We start from the raw sequence: 24,376 nt of genomic DNA, 5'->3' as shown, positions 1-24,376 counted from the left end.
TTACTGGCTACAATAGCAAAGCTTTGCTATATTCTACTGCCTGTTCAGTGCAGTGTGCTGATCATAACCTCTCTCATAGGTACAAGTGTATTGCAGAACTCAATGCCAATTAAAGTGGATTAATCTCATCCATTAATACACAAAATATTAAGAAAAGGAGGCCCCATCTACAACATTAAACTGTTAATTTTGTGCATTTCTAGATATTTTAATTTCCTCTATAGCCACAAGTATGTGACACTGCTGAGGGCAGGCCACTGCCCTTTACACGACAACCATTGCTCTGATCCAGTGTGGCAAATGCTGGGGCCAGAAAGGCTGTATACCTCAGACTGCACATCAGACTGAAATATACACCCTTAAACCATATGGTAGATAATGATTATTCTAATCGATGAATATGACTTCACACCATATTTCCGAATCTTTAATAAAGGCAGTTGTGAGGCTTCTATTTTCCAAAACACCTCACTAAACTAACATCTAATTGAGGATCAGATTAGTACTTTTCCCAAGACTATGAAGAAAATCACTGCACCCTCAGACTGCATCCACGGAACGTGCTGTTTGCAGAATACTCTCTGTCAATACAGATTACAGAACCCAGAGAAAAATGAAGAGACAGAGGTTTATCTTTCCATTTTCTCATCTCTACTAACTGAGAATATTCTACCCACAAGTTGTATCCTGGAAACATTATTTGGACCTGAAGCCTTTTAATATTATGAAATAGACTTCTATGGGGGACATACAATCAGATTAAATCTATTACTTAAGCAAATGACTCCTCATTTACCCAGTTTCCACATTAATAATACTGACTATATTCCATTTGCCAATTTGGAATGCCCTTAGTATCCACTTTAACTGTGGTGACCCTCATGCATAGGATGTGACGGATTTAGATGACTAACTGTAAAACCAGCACAGTGTAGGAACCACGAAGGAGAAAAATAAATCACAGTGCAAACAGAAAAAAAAGGTCTATTCACAAAAAGTGCCAGTCCTATTAAACAAGGTCATGGGAGGACAACCTAGTTTCAAACACATCTCAAACTTAGAGAAATAGAGAAATAATTCTATTTTCCTCTTCTCTCATTTTTTGGACAGCTGGTGGGTGGTATCTGATTTAACACTGTGTACAGTAATTACAGTTAAAATATTGTTCGTTATTTTTTATTGCTGCAAGGAAGAAGAGTGTTGGCAGACTGAGTGGGCAGTAGAAGCAGATATTTTCCATCAGTTTTGCAGAGCTTAAGCACACATTTTTAAATTTTCTGGCTTATTTTCTCTCTGCAAAGAAAACCTAATGCAGGCAGGCATGCATGAACTATCCAATGCAGGAATATCTATCAGAATCAGGCGACAAATAAATAGATACTTGGAAGTGATTTATGTTCATGTCCCAGAAATAACAGATTGTAGGTGTACATTGGCAAATCAGTATAAGCCAGTACAAACTCATTAAAACCAATCCAGAAAGACTGTGTGCCTTGCAATGAGGTAAGAAATGTTACTGCACATTCTGGTGTTAAACTACAAGCAATTCAATACATTATTCAAATAACTAGAAATAAAATGTTTTCCCGCCTTCATCTTCTTTGATCCTTTACATAGAAGTCTGACTTGACCTCTTTCTATTTAGCAACACCATTCATTTTTAACTCAAGCTCCTAAGAAATTATCCCCTACGAGAGGAGAGCAGTTCTCTTACAAAACACACTCATAATAATCACATGAAAGGATAGTTTGCAGCTATTTTCAATAATAACTGCAAATCCCACTGCCACCCATTCCCACAGTCTGTCACACCACACATAACCTGACTTAAAGCTGTTTCCTAACAACATGTATCAGGAACCAATTTTGGAGGCAGAGACGACTGATTCACAGTTCCAGAGGTCACTGACAGTTAAAAACTTTCTGAGTTTATATATACGGGAGCTAGAGCATTAAGGGATCACTGCAGACAGAAGATTTTAAGAATATCTTACATATTTTTAAAGACCATCTGATGACAGATAAAGTGAATGATTGCAGAGATAAGGAGTTTATCATACAGTTTTCACCTAAGCAGGATTTACTTCATATTATAACCTTCTTGATACTGAATAAAACCCAGGAAAGTCCATTATCACATAAAAGCACAGCTATGCAGATGGTACCTGTAGTTGTAATTATAGTGTGCTAGTTTCCAAAGTTACAGCAGTCAGAAGTATCTAAAAGCCTACTTTATAAAGGACTCGGAGAAACAGATTAATTTATATGTTTGATGTTTTAGTAAAAAAAAAAAAAAAAAATCCTAACATGTCTAGCATTGTCACCAATTCTCAGTGGATCAAATACAAAGATTTAGACGTGATTAAAAGAAAAATCCAGTAAAAATGTAAAATGAGACAGAAGAACAAAAAAGACAAAGATCTGTACCAACCTACTTACTTTTTGTAGCATCAGAACCCACTCTTTTTGTAGAAGAGAAATCTGAGTTCTCTTTCAATGACCTTACTCCGAAGCAAACCACAGCCATTAATCATCTACTGAAATAACAGTAGAATCAAAGAGTGGATTTCTTGGAGCAAAACAGGAGAGCATTAATTGCTCCCCCCATTTGGAGGAGGTGCTGGGGCAGGTGCTCTCACATCACACCACGCTGTGCCTACACAGCAGCCGTGGCCACACACTCACGGTTGAGTCAGCGAGAAAAGCACCAAATAAAGATATTGAAAATGCCTGCATTTTACGCTCAGCACTTCCAACTTTGCGACTTGCCTTCTGTCTCTGTTTCTAAACTGTAAAATGGAATTAATTCTCCACTGTCAAGTTTAATTATCAAGCACCATATACACAGGTCAGAAAAAAAGTTTCTACCTCTTAATCTACCCTTTGTATTACTGTAGTAATATAATTTACAAGTGTAGTAGCAGGCACATGCTTCCAGTGTGCACACCCAATATTGATTTTCTCAGTTTAGCTGAGCTGAAATTTTAGTCATATTTTTAACAAGCCATTTAAGTATAGTATCCATGAAATCTGCAGCCTTCCCATGGCAAAGCTTTTCCTTGTCCAAACACAACATTAAAACTAGTTTTCCTGGGTAGCCACCTGTTACAATCCTAAAACAATTAGTAAAGTAGCAACTGTTACAGTATAACACAAAACTCCAAGACTGTGGGCAATTTTTGTGAAAAGTGAGTGCATTGAAGTTATAATCATGGCAATTACAATCACTACATGTCTTTTCTCTGCTTTCAGAGTTGCACATCACTGCATTACTTAAAGGAAAATCCTTTAATATCTGTGAGCATAATACAACTTCTGCTGATCAGTCCTCCTGTAGACTACTCCTTGAGAGAAGGTTAAGTCATCTCAATCCTGTAGTTCAAAAAGCCCTATTTTGCTATATCTAAATATCAGTTGATTAATAGTTAATTTTTTATTGAGTTAATTATTTTAATTTTTATCAAGTAAAGTCTATTTCTAAAGCTCACTTCCATCATCTTTGACAGAGTTAATAAAAAAAAAAAAGACAAAAACTGCAAGAAATCTGTAGTTCAGTTTATGTTCAGTTCTCCAAGACATGCTTTATAACGTAAGAATTTGACATACCTCTGGCCTTACTGGGTCTTCAATGCCAACAACACAAATGCAAGTCAGGTCAGATAATATGTCATTTTCATTGTCCCAGTCAGGCTCCGGGCTGCTGTTAAAGTCTCGGAAAGCAACACAGATAGTTCTCAGTCCATCACAGGCCATAGGTTCAATCACTTTTTTCACCATTTCATCTCGGTCACGTGGTCTGAACATACGAGGTTCACCAGCTGCATTGAGGATCCTGGAACATCTTTTTTATTGATGGGAAAAAAAAAAAGTTGACCGTGTATTTGTATGACTGCTGAAAAGTATTTCCTTGTATCAGTCCATTTCATTCAACATTTTCCTTTTCTGATGGCAAGTTTTAAATTTCTAGTACAAATTTCTAGATTAAACAAGAAGATTTACTACTGAAATATCAGAGAGAATTTGTTTGTAACTTATGACAGAGATACCAAGATCCCTTCATCCATTATTTCCTCAATACCCATGTAATTAATGAGCTGACAACTTACAATGAAATTGAAAAATCCTTATTTTCCAAATGGGTTGTACGTAAAGAATCCATTCGTAAACTACCGAATGCAGACCCAATTCTTTGGCTAGCCAATGAGAAGAAAAACAAGCCAAACAGTTGTGCAGGATTGAGCACTTAAAAAAATTTAGAAAAGAACAATAACAGTTTATACTACTAAAGTGTGTCTCATTTCTACTGTAAGTAGCAAATTCCAAATACCAGAATTCCCACATATGTCCTATTAGTGTCAGAACGTTTTGCATTTTGGAAAAACAGAGCAACAAACCCCTTGGACTTACTTCTTCAGAACAATTTCAGAAGCTCCTTTGCTGTACATTCGGAAACTACCATCTGGCATTTTAATGACAGTGCTCATCGACTTTCTCACAGAGTTGAACGTGTAAACTTTATAGAGCTTCTCCTCGGGGATGAGGTTCCGAACAGGCTCGTAATCCTGCTTCAAATCCAGGACAAACCCCAAGAGGCCACATTCCGTCTTATTGCCTACCTGGCGAGGCAGGCCACCCTCTTTTTCTGGTGGCTGAAGAGAAGAAAAAATTAGATATAAATTTCTCTAACGATACGCAGTGTACAATGCCTTCTGAACAATTAATAACACAGTTACAGTGTACAGTTTAAGATCTGAAATTTTAACTGTGCAATCATGCGTCTTCCGATTTTTAAAAGTAGCAAAAAAGACACAGAACTATACCAGACTTGAAGCATTTATTCTCTCAAAGAGGAAAATTTATCTAGACAAATAACTACACTCAGTCTCTTGCATTTCTTTTCTTTTAAATTAGCCATTGGCAGTTGAATAGCTTGTGATGGTTAGGCAATACATCATTAAAAATGAAGTAACTTTGTTTAGGCTCAAAAATAATTAATCCTCATTTGCCACAAACAGAGTATTTCCTTTTCTCACTTGCTTAGGATTATATTATTTTGCTGACATTCATGGTTATAATATTGAGTTAAAGAAAGATCTGTCCTTTTTTTTCTACCAGGCATTTTTAATGTAAAAATAAATGTGCATCTAATCATAACAGTAAATCTGTGTTTCCAACAATCTATAAAATAGTAGTTCTACATCTGAAAGTACCTGTTTCTAGAATTACCATACTTTAGTCTGCTGCTTCAGACAATAAATGCTTTATATGTCAGAAAAAAATGGAGTAGGCTAAACATTTTGCCAATTCTCAGTTCTTCTGGGGCAAGAAAGGCTTTATCTTCCCATTCAAAATACAAACAAACAAACAAACAAACATTTAATTTGCAAACTTTTTTGGAGGTGTAATACACCCCAAACAAAAAGTTCCCATGCTGTTAAGACTCCAGTTTGACTTAAAGTAACCTACGTGTGAACTGTACACTGTTGATAACTTAAATTTTCTTGTAATCAGTAGAATTAGAACAGGGCTGCTTAAGCTAGTGCTAAACTATACTTATGGGAACCAAAAGAAGGAAAAGTCCTTTCACAACTTCAATTTGCATTGAAAGCAGGTTTTGATTTGACTCAAGACAAGACTGTAAGTCATCATTTTCAACGTGACTTAAACTTTTGCCTCACATTTTGCAGAATTAGGACTGCAGACTATATTCAGAATCCATGTTTGATTTCACTATAGACTTTAAAATCCAGTCTACTTCGGAAATGGGATTCCTAAGCAGAATTCCCTACGTTGCCCCTCAGTCAGATGAGGGGTAATGCAGGGAATGTTTCAAGTTGCAAATCAGTAATCCTATTTAGATTTGAATTCTTGCAACAAGTACAGCCACAAAAAGGGAAATGGGGACCTTTAAGTAAGCATTAGCAAGTAAGTCAGTATTCCAGATAACCACCAATTGCAGCTGGTTTAAAAAACGAAGGTCAGATAGATAATAATAGACTGGAGAACTGAAGTAAGCAAATAAACACAGATTTTCCATAAGAATCATCTTTCTATCACCAGGAAAATATATACGTGGTGACAGATAGATTAATGTAATTTCTTTCTCAGAGAGATGCATCTATCATGAGCAATACATAATAATCTAAAAATCTCTGTCTCAAAGAGATTTTTCCTTCCAAAAAGAATTGTAACATCTTTCTTCTGTATGAACCATCATTTTTACTGAGTTATATGGGTAACATTTGTGTTGCTATGGCATTTTAGTGTTACTCCAGGGTCAATGTAAAACACTGATGCTCAGCAAAAATGCTAATATGATATATTAATTTTATTACATGCTGTAACAACTTGCCCTATTATAATCCCATTATACTGTGATGTAACCTCTTTGGATTCTCAAATTCACTTAAGAATCCCTAATTTAAAACTCAAGAGCTTGCAGTTATGTGTATCTGGAAGGATTGTTATGTTCAGTGGACATGAAAATCTCAGGTAGGAGTAAAAAAAATACCCTTTAAAATATAGTTTTGTTTAAATAAATTAAGTTAATTTTCATGACATTGCAGGCACACAGTTCCTGAAACACGCTAAGAACTTCAGATTTCTCAAAGCAACAGAGTAATCAACTTCACTGCCTGGGCAGTGATGTTAGGAAAGACTGATTTCTCTGTGTGTATCATATCAATCTCCTTCCATTTTAGATCTAAATCCTCATTTGTACTTCGTTTCTCTCTGCCACTGAAGTCAGTGAATCTCGACATTGACTTAAATGTGAATGTGATCAAGCCACAAGCAAACTCACACTGAAAACCAACCAAAGACATAAATTTCTTTCCATCAAAGACATACAATCCTAGACAATAGTTAATTTATACATATGATTTCATCATGACCTGATGTGAATGGATATTGAGAAAATAACAATCTACCCACATTTCACAAAATATAAAGCTAAATATTAGAGTCCTTCTAAAATTATTTTTATTTCAACGAAAAGTAGATCACACTCTCCTCTTCTAACTGAGATCTAAAAATAGATTTCTTTTAGTGAACATCTTTTGAATTCATTAAGCAAGGGGGAAAAAATACTAGTGAAAAGAAAATGAACAGACATTTCAGAAAGGTTTCAAAATCTAACAAGTGGCCACCTCCCTCTAGAGCAGCTGCTGTCTCCATATTCTTCATACATTACATTAAAATAAAGCATATGGTGGTGAGAGCTGGCAAGTAGCACTTCCTTTCCCGTACTGTTTCAGCTCAAAATCAATATGCCAAAACTAGTCTCCTTGCAGATTGTTCTTGACAATCCTTTGCAGAAGCTGCTGGCTTTTAAAACTTCCTACTGTGCTGTATCTAAATTTATTTCTTCCTGAAATCTGCAGTTTATGGCACCTGGAAAACAATTAAAAGGACAGCCCAATGGGGTTACTTTTGAATAATTAACTAGGAATAACTTCATTGACTCCTCGGGAGAATGAAAACCCTTTGAGAGAAAGCCTTTGAACTGTGATTTGCAAATAGGAACTTTGTCTTTTCAAATGCACTGTTTCTCTAGAGCTCAATGAAAGATCTTTTGCAAGTCACAAGAGAGCCACATATTGTACAGTCTTCTACTAGGAAGAGACTGATCCAGTATCTTCCTCCAATAACGCCTTTCCACTGATCCTTGTAAAATGTTTTCAAGTGTCTCTTCAAGTCTTTATGTTATTTATGCAATAATAATATTTCAACTGTAAGTAAATCCTTGCATGTAAAACAAACTGCCAGCAGATGTTAAAAAAATAGTTGTTACGACTATCAACTCCAAATAGGTTTCTAGGTCAAAGTACAGCTGTATTATTAAGGCTTAAAAATACCAACCCAAAAGCTAGTATTGACCTAATACTGAATTTGGATTACAAAAGGAATTTTCAGAATTATTTCACTAAAAAATAATTTACTAATAAAACAGGTTAAGAAAGAAGAAAGATAAAACTGTCAGCGTAACTTAAAGAGGTGCTTCAACTTTTAAAATTAGATTAGGAAATCATAATGCTTCCATGCGTACCATAACACTTACTAAACCTCATTTTTCTCCTTGCCACTTCTGATGTGAAAAGAAAGGACCTGGCAAGAAGATACAAGTAGTCTTTCTAAATGAAAACATTAGGATTTCATATATTATCTGAAGTCTCCATTTCTTTTATGGTATTCTTCTGTGTTCTATAGATTGATCTACTCCTTTAGAATAATGATGATTGTAAACATACCAATTTTATTAAGGTAAAAAACTAACTTTGCTAGAATATTATATCCATATTGAATGTTCCTGTTCAACTCCATTCACAATAGGCAAACAGACAAAAGAAAATACATTTTTAAAATTAAATTGCTAAAAAATTCTAGTCTATGTTTTATTCACTCAAAAAAGAGAAAATGGCCCAGGATGTGCAGGAATTTTCTCTGCATATTTAAACATAATATATGCAAAATTTAAAATAATCAAGAAGGATGGATGCTGTTTGAACTATGTGATATTTTTATTTTTTAATTCTGAATACTGCAAAAAGGAGAACTACTAAAAAAGTGTAGTACTGTCAAATTCAGAGATATTCCCTCATTACATAATTCGAGTCAATTGTTTAATGAAAAGCATCTAAAGCAAGATTAAAACATACTAAATTTATAATCAAATGTATCAGCTTTTTGTAGATACAGGTTTATTCAGCTGACTTCAAGCTAAACCAAGACAGATTTAGAAATTACTGTTTATCTTGGAGAAAAACTTAAAAAATGAAAGGAGTTCTTCTTAGCCAAGGATTAAGAACCTAAACCTCTGCTTGGCTGAAGTTTTCAATTACAAAATGGGAAACGGTTTCAAAAGATGTCTTGAAAATAAGAAAGCACTAATACTAGACATCAGCTGTTCTAGTTTTCATTTATGATTTCTCGGGGATCCTGTTAACTACAGAATTTCAACAGCAGCAGTTTTTTTCAGTCTTTCATAGTATGACCATTCCCTCAGGTCCTTCACCCCAGCTATAATCTGGATTCTGGCTGCCAAACACCAGAAACAAATTTGCTTTATCCTCTCTTTTGTTCTTTACTATTTGTTCTAAGAGTATTTATTGTTTTCTACCTGTATCACCTCTGCGTAACTACAGAGGAATGCACATCCCTGCATAAGAATGCAATAGAAACTTTGTTAAAGCTTGTCTGGAAATAGGGTGGTTTGATATGCAAAGATTCTCTTACAGAAATTTTTTTCCACTTTCACTTATTGTTTAGAAAGCTTAGTTAATAATCCTGCCCGACTTTTCTCTTCCCAAGCAATACTGTGGAACTTTCCTTTGGCTTTATTGAACTTCTGCCCACATTATACTTTCACCACTGTCTCAGTACATAGCATACTGCTGGCTTTCCAGGCAGACCACAACTGGCGTATTAATTATACACATGACTAGGATAATACTAATTAACCAAACTCCAAACATTTTATTAGAATTCTTGAAAAATCTTTTTGTAGATTAAAGCAAAGAAAAACAAAACAGCATCTTAAAGAGAAATTTCACTACAAATACCTGGCATCGGCTCTATACTGTTAAAATGTTATGAATTTACTTTCCTAAGATCTTTATTTACGAAAAAAAACCCCAACGTTTATATCTTGTGCAGATTCTCATCTTTGCTACCCTTGAGGACACATCTAGAATAATATTATCAACTGATGAGGAAGAGCACAATTTGTCCTCAGACCATTTAGAATTTTAAGTAGTTTTTCATGTTAACGATTAATAAGTTACCTCTGTGTTATACAGAGCACAGAAAGCAACATGCTTTCTGATAACAGACATGCTATTTTACAACTCAGAATCATCACTGCAAGGTACAATGCTGTTGAAATTCAGTTAAATTAAAATCAAAAGTCAGTTTGAATTAGGGTCAGCATAAGGGATTGAAAAAGAACAGTTAACAACTTGGAGCTGATTGCGTAATCATTTTGGCATCAGAAGAAACAGACTGCGTTAACCTTACATACCGTTCTGATCTCACTCCCTGGATTTGAAAAGCCCAACAGGTAAAAGTCTAAAGGCTTTTTTTATTCTTACGCACACTGCTGAGTAAACTAATGTATGTGTTCCCATTCACTTATATTATGCCTGTTCATCAGAAAGTAAAATTTATCTCCTTTTTACCTTCAGAGGATTAAAAAATTTTATACACTAACTGACACAGACCTCTTCCTTTACTTCATTTCAAGCTCAAGCAAAGCATTTCAGTTCCAAAGAACTAGAGGTCTGCATCCCTTATGGATGGTGACTTCTAAATTCCCGACTTTGATCAGTTTGCTCTATAACGCATCATTTTTTTGGTCCCATGAGTACACATTCATCATTTCAAAGCCCTGTGGTACATACATTTGGAATTTGGCTCTAAACCAGACAACAAAAAATGTCTGGGAACCCTTTACCAGATGCTGTACATGCTCTGGTAACAAAGGCTGGCCATATTTTCTACATACAATAGGATTTGTGCTTCACACAGTACGTAATGGTGTTACACAGTGCTGTAAAGAAGCCAGAAAAATATTATAAGGTGGCAGGTAATACGTTTTGAGGAATGCTAATAAACCTCATCTAAACCAAAAAAGTTATAGGCTTAAATAAGAAATTTGATTGTGAAGAGTTTCTGACAGAGACGAGACTCGTGGGGAAAAAAAAGACATTCACCTCTAACGGTGGCTCGGGGATAATCAACAGCGTGTTTTGGGGGAAAAAGAATCAGACAGGAAGAATCAAACAGAAGGTAACGGGAGAAAGGAAAGTGTTTTTAGTAAATTCCCCCTTTATTACCAAGTCTCTCCCGTTTTCTTTAAACACCTCCTACATGATTTAGACACTTAAGCATCAAGCATCTCCACCACAGACAGGAGGACACGGAGTGTTTGGATTCAAAATCAGTGGGAGGAACAGGATTAAGAGAACAAAATGGGTTTACACAGAGGTGTATGGGTAATCAAGCACATCAGCAGTATTCCCTAGCATAAAATAGGACGAAAATAAAGGAGAATGTAGAGCAGGAAATAATAAACAGATCATATAAATAAATAAACATCTGAAATTTCACTATCCCTGCCCTGTATGGATGTGTGTCCCATATCTCTATTCTGAAAAGACTGGAAAAGGGGCTATGACAGCTAATTCCTTTTGCTTCCCATTATCCACAAAACCCTAATATCTGCAGCAGCTCCATTTCTTGGGAAAATGTGCACCAAATAAGTCACTTGACATTCTCACTATTTACTCTAGGCACCAGTAGCCACCACCATAAGCCTACCAAAAGCAAGGCAATTTATTCCAAATCCTGACTGACAGGCACCTATTTGTTAGCCAGCCTGATGCGCATCCCAGCTCTAGACAACCTAAACCGAAAGCACTTGAAACATGTTTCAGCCCTGACCAGAGATATAAAATCTGAAGACTAAAATCAGAGATGTAACCACCACCACTGTTTAATAATAAAGTTATACATTCGCAAGTTGGTACTTAATACTACCGGCTAGCGAGGCTGCCTTCTCACTGAACCAGCTACTGTACAGCCCTTTAATTACTACCTGTTGAATGCAATCAGCAGTCTCACATCACTTACACCTCTCTGCTACAGTAAAATTGTAGTCTCAAAGTACATTTATATTGCCTGTCAAGCCTAAGTCAGGACCCCAGCTTGCTGGCAGTTCCAATTGTTAAAGCCATAAGATAACCTTCATATCTCTCATGGTTAGAGACTGCCCAGGACATCCTGCTGAGCTCAGTTATGCTGTCTCAGCAAGGAATGAGTAGCGGCAGAGCAGCAGTTTAATAGACTTCCCTGTCAGTGATCAGACATGTGCTGCACCCTTCAGCTGACACGAAGCAGGCTCCCCAGATGAGGGACAGCAGTGTCATTTGGCACTGCTCCCCAGCACAGGCCCCTCTCTTGTAATTTAACAACCATTTAACTATCACATCTCGAAATTGGTAACAGGAATTTTTGACTCATCACTGTATAGGGTGTACGAAACAATATATTTGTACAGTAGCCAGAATGACGGAATTATTTTAGGTACAACTGGCATAACTAGATCTGCCACAACAGTTGGACAATATTCAAAATCCAGGCTTCCTGCATCAGATTAGTTCTTATTCAGGTAATTGTTTAATTTTGAGAGGATAATTATTTAATATTTTTTCCTATTATCTGAAGACAGACCTGAAAATTACGCAACAATCTATTTAATTAATGCAATACTGTGGTATCATGCAATTCTCATTGCTAGCACTTGAGATGGATACAAGTTTATTCAGATATAACATTATATAAAACTGACATATTTCAACATCTCTTGTTGCCTCAAATAATAGCAAGGCGATAATCATATAAAAAGGGGCCAGCTGTAATTATGTAATGTATCAGTGTGACATTTCCTATCAACATGGCAAAGTTAAGAGAGCAGCAGTGATGTGGCTCAGTGAATATGGACTCATGCTTGTTTCAGCTCACATAACAGGAACAAGGGTAAAAATGATACTATCCATAAATTCCCCCAAGAGTGATTATGAAAGAAGATTAAATCATGCATGAAGAACAGAGTGAAAGGCTGGTGTGACAGTCTCTACTCCCTCTCATTGGCTGTTACCTATTTTTACATTCAAAGAGAGCTAATACTTTGCCCTTAATTTTAATAGCAAATAATTAAATGACCCTTTTAGTTGGAAGGACAAATTTACCTTTGATTCATTTGAATAATAAAAGGATAAGGACAAAAAATACTATCACAAACATGAAAATTGTTTCTTCTTCTCACTAGGTTGAAGGTAAAAGATGGATATATCAGTCCTGTACACATTTTCCATAGAATTACAGAGTGGTTGAGGCTGGCAGGCACCAGCCTCCCTCTTTTGGAAGACCATCTAAGCCCAGTGTCCCTGCTGAAGCAGGTCCAACTAGAGCAGGTTGCTCAGGGCTGTGTCCAGTTGGGTTTGGAATAGCTCCAGGGAGGGAGACTCCACGACCTCTCCAGGCAACCTATGTCAGCGTTAGACCACCCTCACAGTAAAACACATTGTCTCATCTTTAAATGGAATTTCCTGCGTTTCAGTTTGCTCTCCTTGCCTTTTTGCCTTCCACTGGGCACCACTGAGAAGACTCTGGCTCCATCTTCTTTATTCTCTCCCATCAGGTACTTACAGACACTGATATTGTCCTCCCTGAGCTTTCTATTCTCCAGGCAGAACAGTCCCAGTCTTCACAGCCTCCAACTTGCATGTCAGGCACTCAGCCCCATCATCCAGATCATTAATGATGTGAAACAGTATTGGCCCCCCTTATTGGTCACTGGGATACACCATTAGTGATCGGCTCCCAGCTGGACGCTGCTGTCACAACCCCGAGACCAGCAGTTCAGCCAGGTTTCAATCCCCCTGACTGTCCCCTTCTCTAGTTCATACTTCATCAGTTTTTCAATTCACTCTCAAGAACAGAGGATGCAAGTTAAAAATACAGACAAAACATTTATATTGTCTGCGCATAAATTTTCAGACATGCAAAACGTTGACACATACAAGCAATGTGCACTATTCATATGAGAATTACTCCTAGATAGAACGAACTTGTTAGAACTAATTAGAACAAAAATTGCTATTTCCTTCAGCTTCACAACCAGAGAAAAAGTGGGATAGCGACAGCAGAAGCAATATTTGAGGTAGTTAACAAAGCTAAATTTAACTACATTTATGTATGTAATTAATTTAACAGGGCCCAGAGCAAGGATTTCTGATTTCAAATTATTAAAACATTAACTGATAACTTTTAAAAATTAATAATACCTTTTCAGAAAGTCCTGCACATGTAATTGAACAATACTTATTCTAAGGAACCAAACATTGACATGTATGTTATATTTATACATTACAGTTTATTAGCAACTCTGTAATCAAAAGATGTGCCACATGGGTTTCCTTTTCATCTCCCAATCCATTTTGGTTCTCTAATTTGAACTTTTTCTTTTTGTAATAAGTAGTATACATTTCAAGATTAGAATAATTAAAATAGGATGTTGGATGTCTTTTAATTTAAAAAATAAAAATATTTTTAAAAAATTTCTCAATTCCAAATGACAACGATTCATAGCTGAATTTAAACAGAGGTACATCAATACACCACACCACAGTGCGAAGAATGAACTCTGCCTTGTTATGACACTACTGATTAATCATACTTATCATTAGGATACTCCAGCCTTAGTGTTTCCAGATCAGGTTAAACTGAATTTTACAGACACAGATTTTTCTCCACATGTTCCCCAGAAGAGCCTTGGTATATTTATATACTATAAGATGTTATTTCTTGTTATTTGTCTTTATGTAGAGGCTTTCCTATTGTTCTTGATCAAAACCATTCATATGTTCCGTTATAATGTATCATTTAATGACAATTTGGGTCTCAAATTTTGAAAAATTATGTATTCCATTTCCAAATCTGGACACTAAAAATCTCCACTTTTGTCCTTTTGCACAGTCCCATTCCCAGGGAACTGGCAATTGTTAGATTTATACTAGTGCCATTCCAGCTTTGTTTAAGTGCAACAAGAACTATTAACAAGTAACCTATATAATCAAAATAATTAGACACAGCAGCTGTTATTAACTTACTTTAATTAACAACCAGTTTACTTTAAATATAGTCCAAGTACAACGTTTCGGTTAAAGCTAGCTATAAAGAAAGCAGCAAGAGCATGTTTCTCCCCGATTACCAATATTGTTAGAACACAAACCAGAGTGACAAATGCACCATTTCTAAACCAAATTGATTAAAATTTTAAGACCAGATTAACAGATTTTATAACTTTCTGATAATTTGTTCCATATATTTGGCAAAAACTTGCTATGTTTTCATGAACAACAAAAGAGCTGAACATTTTTCTTTAAGTGCCAAAGAGAAATTGCACTTAATTGCAGAACTGTAATTGGTACCTCCATAATGACAACCCAAACATCTGCTACCTTGTTTTAGACCTATTAAACTGAGGTTTTACTGCGTGCTGGTATTAGACGGCCTTCATGAGTGTTGCAGACACAGAAAAGAGAGACAGGAGACAAACTGTGTAACATCGAGCTGATCAGATAGTGAAAATTCAATTTCAAGGCAACATCCACAGTTTAAAAAGTGTATTTCCAGATTAGAACCATACTAGGGATTTACATGCTTTTGCCAACATTAAAAGCATTAATGCATCCGTTTAAGGGCTGAAACCTCATCTTTTAGATTTGAGGAAAAAGAGTTACATTTTCTTTAGTTATAGCAGCGATCTAACGAGCAATTGTACATTTGGAAAACGTCCTTTGAGTCACTCTAATACACGCTATAGTAATCTATCAACAGTTTTCTCCCTAGCACCTCAAGACTTTTTCTCATCAAGGTTGCCTATGAAAACCTTATTCAATGTTTCTGAACATGTCATTATCAGAATTTCAGTTGCATAATCTTCCTCAATTTTAATTAACTAGTTCACTCTATTAATCAAAATTAATCACATTTTTAATAACACCTCCACTAGTAGCCTGAAGCGCTTCTCATGCATGCTTTCTACTAGCCATTGTACATGAACTGCAGCCACAAAGTTGTGAAATACACACCACCTATTCCATGTTATCTTAATAGGCTGACTCATTTAATTTGCATAACCTTCTCTATGCTTTTTACTAATTAGAACTGGAAATCTTGTAGTGCACTGTAGACATTAAATCTTTGGTTTAGGCTCATGAATTGAACAAAAAAAAAAACAAAACCCAAAAAAGCAGTTCCACTATCTGAAAAATGTGTACGGTGATAATGATCATACTGTGCAAGAATTTTATCAACCCATTAAATAACAGAAAATGCATGGCCTTTACATATGCACATCAAAATCCTGAATTTCAGCAAAAAGAAACAGTATTTACAGGTAGCTGATCTGTGCATACAGTCTTCATTTGCACAAAACTTATCAATACTATGGATTTTCTACTTTTCCACTAAATATATCTCAGATAGGAAAACTAAATTTCTAGGGAGACCAAACCAAAGCAAAAATCAGTCTCAATACTCACTGTCTTTCTGGTTGCAGCAGGATTACAAACAATTTGAATAGTTTAAGGAGCTAAATTTAGTAAGTGCAAAGCAAATCTAGCCACATGAAATGTAAAAGGAACTTTTTTTTCACTTGACTTAAGCTACTGATTATAGCCCATCATAATTATAGATCTTCTCTGTTAATAGTACTCATTTGCAGAGGAAGGCAAAGGGTTCTTCAAGCATCCATTTCTAAATGAGTCTAAAAACCCTAACAGCAGCTCTTTCCCTTATCACACAAAATGTACTCCTCTTTAAATCTATACTAGCACGTATCAGCTGAAATTATTTTTAAATTGGTTTTGGTTAGTTAGGGGTTGTTTTTTTGGGGACACAAATGCATGAGCTCAAGTGTATATAATACGTTAGAGCAATGCTTATCCAATGTGTTCTCAGAGGGATTTTTTTTGCGTGATTGGCAGGGCAATGTTTGAGATGCATTATAAATTCAGTCCTCTGGCCAGTCCCTCTCCTTGTCAGGATACTAAGAATGATGCCTTTGCTGGGCAGAATAGCAGACTGTGAGACTGCAGCCAATTTTTATTTGATTATTCATTCAGAAGGAAATGGGACAGGAATGATGAAGAGGTTGAACATCCTGTCCTTTTTTATAGGAAAATTCTCCCAGAAAAACTTGTCTCTCACCTCTTCCAAATACACAGCCACTAGCAAACCAGCATTGAGCACTGTCAACCCTTCTCCTTTGGAGTGAAGGGAAGTATAAAGTAACTTAATTCTCTGCTCACTTGAATAAGTAGAAACCACAGAAAAACAACAATAGCATAAGAAATATATGGTAGAACTTTTTAACATGCTGAATAGTTTCATTCAGTATTATGAACAATGAGCTACATCTACCGCCCAACACTCATTCATAGTTTCAGATGGACGAGATATGCCAGTGTCTCCATAAAGACTTGCCAGTAGCCAGCCATACTCTTAAAATCATAGAATCATTTTGGTTGGAAAGGACCTTTAAGATCATTGAGTCCAACCATTAACCCAGCACTGCCAAGCCCACCACTAACCCATGGCCCTAATAGAATCATAAAGATTCACAGAATCATTTTGCTGTGTGTGTTTGCACTTACACACAAGGCAGGTTTGCAGTAATACTTCTTACAGTTTTCCAAAATTTTTAAAACTTCCTTCTAGAAGCTTAATTTTTCCATGCAAGGTGTCTGCCGAAACAGGTCTGTCATTTCACCAGTGATGCTAAGGAACAGTATAGATTTGACTATGTTAAAATACTCTCGCAACCTTTCCTTTGAAAACTTTGTTTCCTCTGCTAGGCTCCAGCTGGGAAAAGGATTTTATGTAACAGATGCCTTCTGCCCTCTGTTCCTCAAAGTCGTATGCCCCTGAGGAATCAGATCCATCAAAGTCTACACCTTTGAGAAGTCAGTGCCCCTTGCACTTTGCTCAGCATCTGTGGTTACAATCCTTCAGAATCCCCATCCATTCTAGAGATTTTTCCAGTTTTTCTAGTACCATCTCTAAAAGCAGAAAGGCCATCATTTTTGGACACCTTCCCACACTTTTTGTGTAAATAACACAAAAAAGAGAAATATGATTGGAATGCAGGGGAGCCAAGAGTTTCACATTCAAGAAGAGAAAACTGGAAGCTTGAAAGAAAAATTACTGGTGGGGTCTAGCTGCAGAAGAAAGCAGGAACTAGAATTTGAAGCATAGTTTTTTACCTGCTGTATATGTAATACCAACTTTCTAGGACTAGCTGTGACTGAAGAGCAAATAAAAATAATATTTTGCTTACGTTAACAGAAATACAATAAATCTTATTAAGTGCAATGTCATTCACAAAGAATAGCAATGCCAGGTCAATTTAAAGACTTCTTCAAGTCTGTAAAGTAAGTCCTGCACATTTAGTGCTCTGAAATTAGCAAGATGTTTCTTGTCATAAACTTTATTGCTGATCTGTTGTATTTCAGGCATTGCACCAGTTGAGGTTTTTTTGAGATGGTTTTTTTTCTTTTCCCCAGAGGAATAAAGCACATTAGAGTTCTGAGAGTAAAAAGAAAACTAATTAAAAAACTATATAATACATATTATATATTTATGTAACATATATCTGAAAGAAAATTCATGTCCTATTTCATTATGAGGTGACTCACCCACTGCATTGTTTTCTAATAAGCCTGTTTGTGTACCTTTGATTATAAAACCACTACCATTTTTTATAAAATTGGTATTAAATTATTGCATTTGAAATTATCATCTTCCTGTTCCTGATGATAGAGAATACAAAGAAAACACATTAAAACAGATGTGCCTGAAGTAAGTGGTTTACACCCACTCATGTGAAAACAAAAGCTCCCATCAGGAAAACATGCTCCCTGATAACATCCCCTACAAAGTGTTAACACTAAATTCTAACCAGCATATCAATCAGCTCCAAAGCGTGATGACTTTATCTCTGTAGGGTATCATAGGCATCAGTCATTGTGCCAACATATTGTATTAAAAAAAAAAATTGATCCTTAAAATGGTCAGACAACAATAGTAACATATCTAGATGAAAACACTTTGGAATACTTTGCAGGAAACGTTGACTTTTAAAGCCTGCATTCATCAACAGGAGTACTTGGAAACAGCTGGCAGTTATCCCTGTAACTGAATCATTTTATGCCAGTACAAGATGAGTGGAAAATAAGAACATGAAAGTAAGGTAAACAACATAAAACAAAATCCTATGCAAGGTAATAGGAAAACCAGTTGTTGCATCATAGCAAGTTAAAAATCTAATTTACTCCTTTTCATACAAGCAAGCAGAGGGAAAAAAAAGCTAATGTTGTAAATGATATTATGGTAACAAAAAGCTTCCAAGTGACTGTCAGTCCTGTTTATAATCTTGCAGTGATTATTTATTCCAACAGGAATAAATGGAATCTGCAATTACCAAACTGTGAAGGCAAAGAAGGCCAGTATGAAGGAGGTTATTTATTACATTGTTCGCTGTCACGTGAAGAAAGAAAATAAAGAAATATAATGTAACTTGATCATAAACTTTTAGTTAGTATGGGAATAAATTGTCAGGCCACATTCTGCAGTGCAGGATTATTTTATTTATCCATCTTCTCTTCCTATGTTCATTTGTTGCTGAGGCAGGACTGTCACCCCTTTCTTTGATGGAAAAGGAGACAACTAAGGAAGAGAGTTGTCGGGAGCTGTAGTCGTTCTATTGCCAAGTTCATTTACAATTACTGTTTACTGTATACAAGAACTTCAGTGAAAGAACTAGCTCTATCTGAGCACATTCATCCCACCTGCTCTACCTATAACATTTATGCCATATTGTGGGGAAACCTGCCTTGCCACTAACAAAAATAGGGACCCTTCCAGGGAGTATAGCGATGTCAATAGCAGATCTACCCTGCTCTGATCTCTGCTCCCTAATCCCTCTTTGCTTAGGTAAATCCATCCCACAGACAACTGCCGAGAAGCTTTCTGGGTAGCTGGTTCCATTCTACCCCTCACATACAGCTCTCAAAACAAAAGGAGACTTTATCAAAAAAAACCATTTTGCTGTCAAGACAAAGCCCTTGTACCCCGATGGCAGAAAGCACATGACTGGGATAACAACACGTCCTATGCTTTACACATTCAAGTGATCTTTTCTAAACACAGTTATTTCAATTATTAACTCAGTAGCTAATTTAGTGAGAAAAGCTATATTTGTACCTCTTATTATATAAAACTTCAATGGCGAGTGATGCGTGAAGATCTTTACTCTCTGCTAATTACCATTCCTAGAAGCAGAGAAACTACATAGCTATTAACTCTAATAATTATTATTTACACAGTAAGTAATATGCACACTATAGGTTGCTTGTTTCCTGCCTGGCTTATTCTGAGAAAATGCTTACCAAGGACTTTATGAACAAGTTTTACAGAAAATATTGTTGGGAATTTTTTTTTGTGATTATTGTCTTGCTTATATAAAGATACTTGGGCCTGCATTGTCTAGCCCCATCTATAATGTGTATCTACATTACACAGTTGTATAACACTCTGGGAACAAAATACAGAAATTGAGATAAAGAGATAATCTTCCTATAATGGTAATAATTTTGCCTATGAAGTAAAAACTCTTACAAAATATACAGATTTTTAGAAATCAATTCAATCCAATTTTGATCAAATCAAATAAATTTTTAATTTTAAATTGATCAAACGCACCATTTAGCTGGAGACTCAGAAAGCTCCAGACAATATTTTAACACCATCATCTGAGCACTTCAAAAACAAAATCATATACAATTTTCACAAATTTCCACTACCAAACGAACGTGCTGAAAGCAGCCAATAAGACCTACAGTACTATCCTTAAGTTACTTGACTCATAAGACAGCCTTGCTGACCTAAATCCAACTCTCCTGAGTTGGAAGATGCCACCCTGAAAATCATGCATTGATTTTCTGCATGATATTCTGCAAAGCAGATTTTCCTCTCTGTTTCTCCTCACACCATGTATTTAGTAACTTGTTGTACCCCTAAGATCGCAGAACACAAACTGTAAAACCTGGAGCAGAACTTCCCGAGTTCATACAAATCCATTTCTTTTTCAGACACTGAAAAAATTAGTATTGTTGATTTCCTACAGCAGTTCATCAATCTGCCAGCTGAGGATTCTCCTCTCAGTGTATTTTTCTGTGACGTTTTCTGGATGGCTTTAAGTACACTAGGAGAGGATTTTGCCATTACAAATGTATTCCACCGTGACAGTGAAGGAAGAGGATTCAAGCCTGCTGTTCCTTCCTCTTGCCTCCCTCATCCAAAGCCAGATGACACTGACAACAAGCCAGTCCAATGCCATTACACAAACTAAGGTGCAAAAATTCATCCCGGATATGTTTTCCAGGATTATTATGTAAGGATAAAACCTTCCACAGATCCATCCTCACATAAAATGGCTGTCAAATAGCACTCCTCCTCCTCCTCCCCGTCCTTCTCATCCTTAAAACACAAGTTACTGAAATCTTGACACATCATCTGAAGGTGGAATTTATTTTTGAGCATTGTCTGGAGGAAAGAAAGCAGAGGTAAGAAAAACCATCACAAAGGATAGTATCTGCCCAGACTGTCGCCAAGATTCACTCAAACCCTTCCATTCCAAAATTCCTAGTGCAAACCTCCCTGTGGACAAAGCTTGCAACTCTACGTGGAGAAAAGGTGATGCAGTAAAACAGGGAAAGTCTGTGGTTTTTTAAACTATCTGTTTTAACTAGAACATTGTTAGCAGCAACGGGTGAACTTATCTGGATAAAATAAGAGATGACCTCAACCTTCACGTCCAATAAAAACAAATGATAATTTTATGTGCATTTTAACACACGAAACAAAGAGCTTGAGAATAGGTTTTAAGAAAAATGTACCTGTGAGTAAAAATATCTTTCCAATATCAAATATCAAAATAACTAAAAATGCAGTTCGGATGATAAAAGCTATTTTCTCATGGTGGCTCTTTGAAGAAAGAAGAGCATTCTAGTGACATCCAACAGCAGTTTCATTTAGCATGACTGCCCTTGGCAGACAGCTCCAATAAAGTCCCGGCTCTGCTGTTGCCTCAGGAAATACAAATTCTGCTGATTTTCTGTTGATAGGTATGGCATTGGCTTTTGAGCTTTGTGTAAGAAATGACATGAACAATCTCTCCTAAACGGTTAGGGTCTCCTTCTTCCCTTCCATTTTGAAAACATGGCTTCATATAAATACAGACACATAAATATATATATATAGGCAGATTAAAAAAAGGTCTGTGCTCTGTCATACAAGAATTAGAGAGCTGCAAGCAACTACTGTTAAAAAGATATGACATTTCAATCCTCTTTTCCATCACTGATAACTTCATACATTAATGTGGGTAAACGTATGGAAAAGTCCATAAACCAACCTACTACTTGTCAAGTTTTTAATTGATTCAGTAGGAAACTTCCAAATATCCGTATTCCCCAAAACAACCTTAAAGCTGTTTTCAAGAAGGCCTTACTATATTGAAAGTGATGAAATTCTGAAAGGTAAAAGGACATGACAGCAAATTTCTGTTGGCTAAATAATATGTCTGTATAAAAATATATTATTCTTGAGACAATTTTTTTCATCCAATTAATAAATACAAAAATAGACAAGATCAATTCAAGTATTTGATAAATGAAATTCAGCTTTAAATATGATTTTTTAAAAAAAAAAAATCTGTAAGAGAGAAGTGTGTTTTGTACTTTGCACACCTTTTTAAAGACCATTTCTGACAGGAACATTACATCTCCCAACAACCCAGATACCTGTACTTCTTTTGGATGCAAATATATTCCTCACAAATAAAAAGAACGTTTCACCTGGCTACTACACCCATGTTCTCAATACCCACAGTAGATTTTAATCTATTCCTACAAAGCAGCTGTTGTGCTAAAATCTTATTTTCCATTAGTTTTACCTGTTCACTTTTGTAGAATGTGATTTCTTCTATGGTTCTCATATATTATAGGTTACCTACCTGCTCTGCCAGCCTCCCTCCACCCCTTTCCTCCAAGAAAGTATGAAGTGCATTCATTACAGTATTCTGCACCACACAATCAGTCAAAAGAACTATTTATTCATAACAATAAAATTCTGTGCCAAAATCTCTTGAACTGCTTTCAGTATAAAGAAGTTAGAAATTTTAATAAGATCTTTCATTATATATTCAGGAAAAAGTTACTACACAAAGCAAGCAGGTGAATTAACACCTTCCTTTCTCTCCTAGTAAATCTTAGTGGCTGAGCCTATGTTGCAGCTCCATCCTACTGCTGTGCCACGTACCCCTGCAGCCAGCCTGCGTCCTCGGCGCCATTCTCCCATGAAGGGTAACCATTGCTCTCCCCCAGAAAAAAGCCTCCTCTCAGGGAAGCTTGGGGGGAATTCTTGTTCCTCCCTGCTGGGGTTATTTGGGGCCCTCAAAGCCATCCCTGCAGCCTTGTGAGGAGAGGCCTGTCTGCACGTACAGTGACGACCCACGTCTAGGGCTGTGGTAGGAATGTGGTTGGGATTTGGGTGCTGGCAGCAACCTTGGCAACTTCACTATTTTCTTAGACAGATGTTATAGTGTCACATGCAGGTGTTGTTCTGCCACGCGATAAACAGCAAACATTGCTTTCTCTGTTCTGGCTGCAATAAGATTGTCTACATTCTTTTTTCTTTTTTTTTTCTTCATTCACCCTCTTTGGTTTTATCTGATGGAGACCTTTTTATTCCAAAAGTTTTACAAGGTAATTCATTACTTGACGAGCATTTACTAACATCTAGACTAACATATGTTTACTTCATTTCCTAAGCTGTAGAAGGGAGTGAACGTTTTGCACATTTCTGTGACATCTCTGTCTTTTTTCCTCTGAGATTCTTGGTTAAACGATGCAGCTACGTGGTGCCACGTACTGTGCAAATGCAGTAAATGATAGTCCAGGTCATCAGAACTGAAAAGAGTCCTCCTGATGCAGGTTCAGGTATTCACCTAATACAGGCATAAGTAGCTTTTTTGCTCCCTAGGCACCCATCAAGTACCAAATGAAATGCCTGTGTTAGATCCTAACAGTAACAGGTTCAGCTGGGTCTTTTCCACTGGTGCTGAAAATCACTCAACTAAATACTAATTGTGATCTCTTCTTAATAAGAACACATTATACCTATCCAGCAAGCATGTCATCTATGCCCTCTGACAGTTTTCAGGAAATCAGAAGAAGAAGAAATAGTTTTCTAATTAAAACTGAATTTATGTAAAGCAAAAGCCGAATAGAAGAGTTAAAATCACTAGTTTTGGTATTTGAAGTCTCTATTTCATTATTGCTCCATGATATTCAAGATCAATGTACTTCTGCTCCAAGTGCAATCAAAGTATTCCCAAAATGTAGATTTTGTTTTCAGAGTAAGAGATGCTTTACAGTCCTCATCACAGCTCACATGCAAAAATGTATGAAGCCTAATTTTCACTTCCATGTGGGAAAGCTAAAACACGAATATCAGAAAAGAAAGGTTTTCTGGAGAACAGCTTCACATAAACAGCATAAAAGCAGCATTAAAGTGCTCTGAAGCTAACGGAATGCAAAATCAGCTCACCCAGTAACTTAAGCCTTGGAAAGCATTGAAAGAACTATATTTAATGATGCTATTGTTCAGCTGGAATAATTTGTGTTTAATTTCTCAAGGAAATTCAAATCTTTTATCCCAAGCAGTGTTATTATTTTCTTTTTATATTTTT

At 36.2% G+C, this 24,376-nt stretch overlaps 1 protein-coding gene across 4 annotated transcripts in view; it reads right to left on the bottom strand.

Moving 5' to 3' along the window:
• Positions 1 to 24,376, bottom strand: part of ATP2B2 (ATPase plasma membrane Ca2+ transporting 2) — a 418,914-nt gene that overhangs the window by 44,964 nt on the left and 349,574 nt on the right. For all 4 annotated transcript variants that reach the window (XM_068420000.1, XM_068419996.1, XM_068419999.1 and 1 more), the window contains 2 exons: positions 4,408 to 4,649; positions 3,607 to 3,841 (listed from right to left, as the gene is read on the bottom strand). In XM_068420000.1, the coding sequence (XP_068276101.1) occupies positions 3,607 to 3,841; positions 4,408 to 4,649 (477 nt within the window). The remainder of the gene's footprint in view (positions 1 to 3,606; positions 3,842 to 4,407; positions 4,650 to 24,376) is intronic.

Source organism: Nyctibius grandis, chromosome 29 (assembly GCF_013368605.1).
Source record: "Nyctibius grandis isolate bNycGra1 chromosome 29, bNycGra1.pri, whole genome shotgun sequence".
Lineage (NCBI taxonomy): Eukaryota > Metazoa > Chordata > Aves > Nyctibiiformes > Nyctibiidae > Nyctibius > Nyctibius grandis.
Note: the sequence above shows the minus strand (reverse complement) of the source record. Positions and strands in the feature narration are given on the sequence as shown.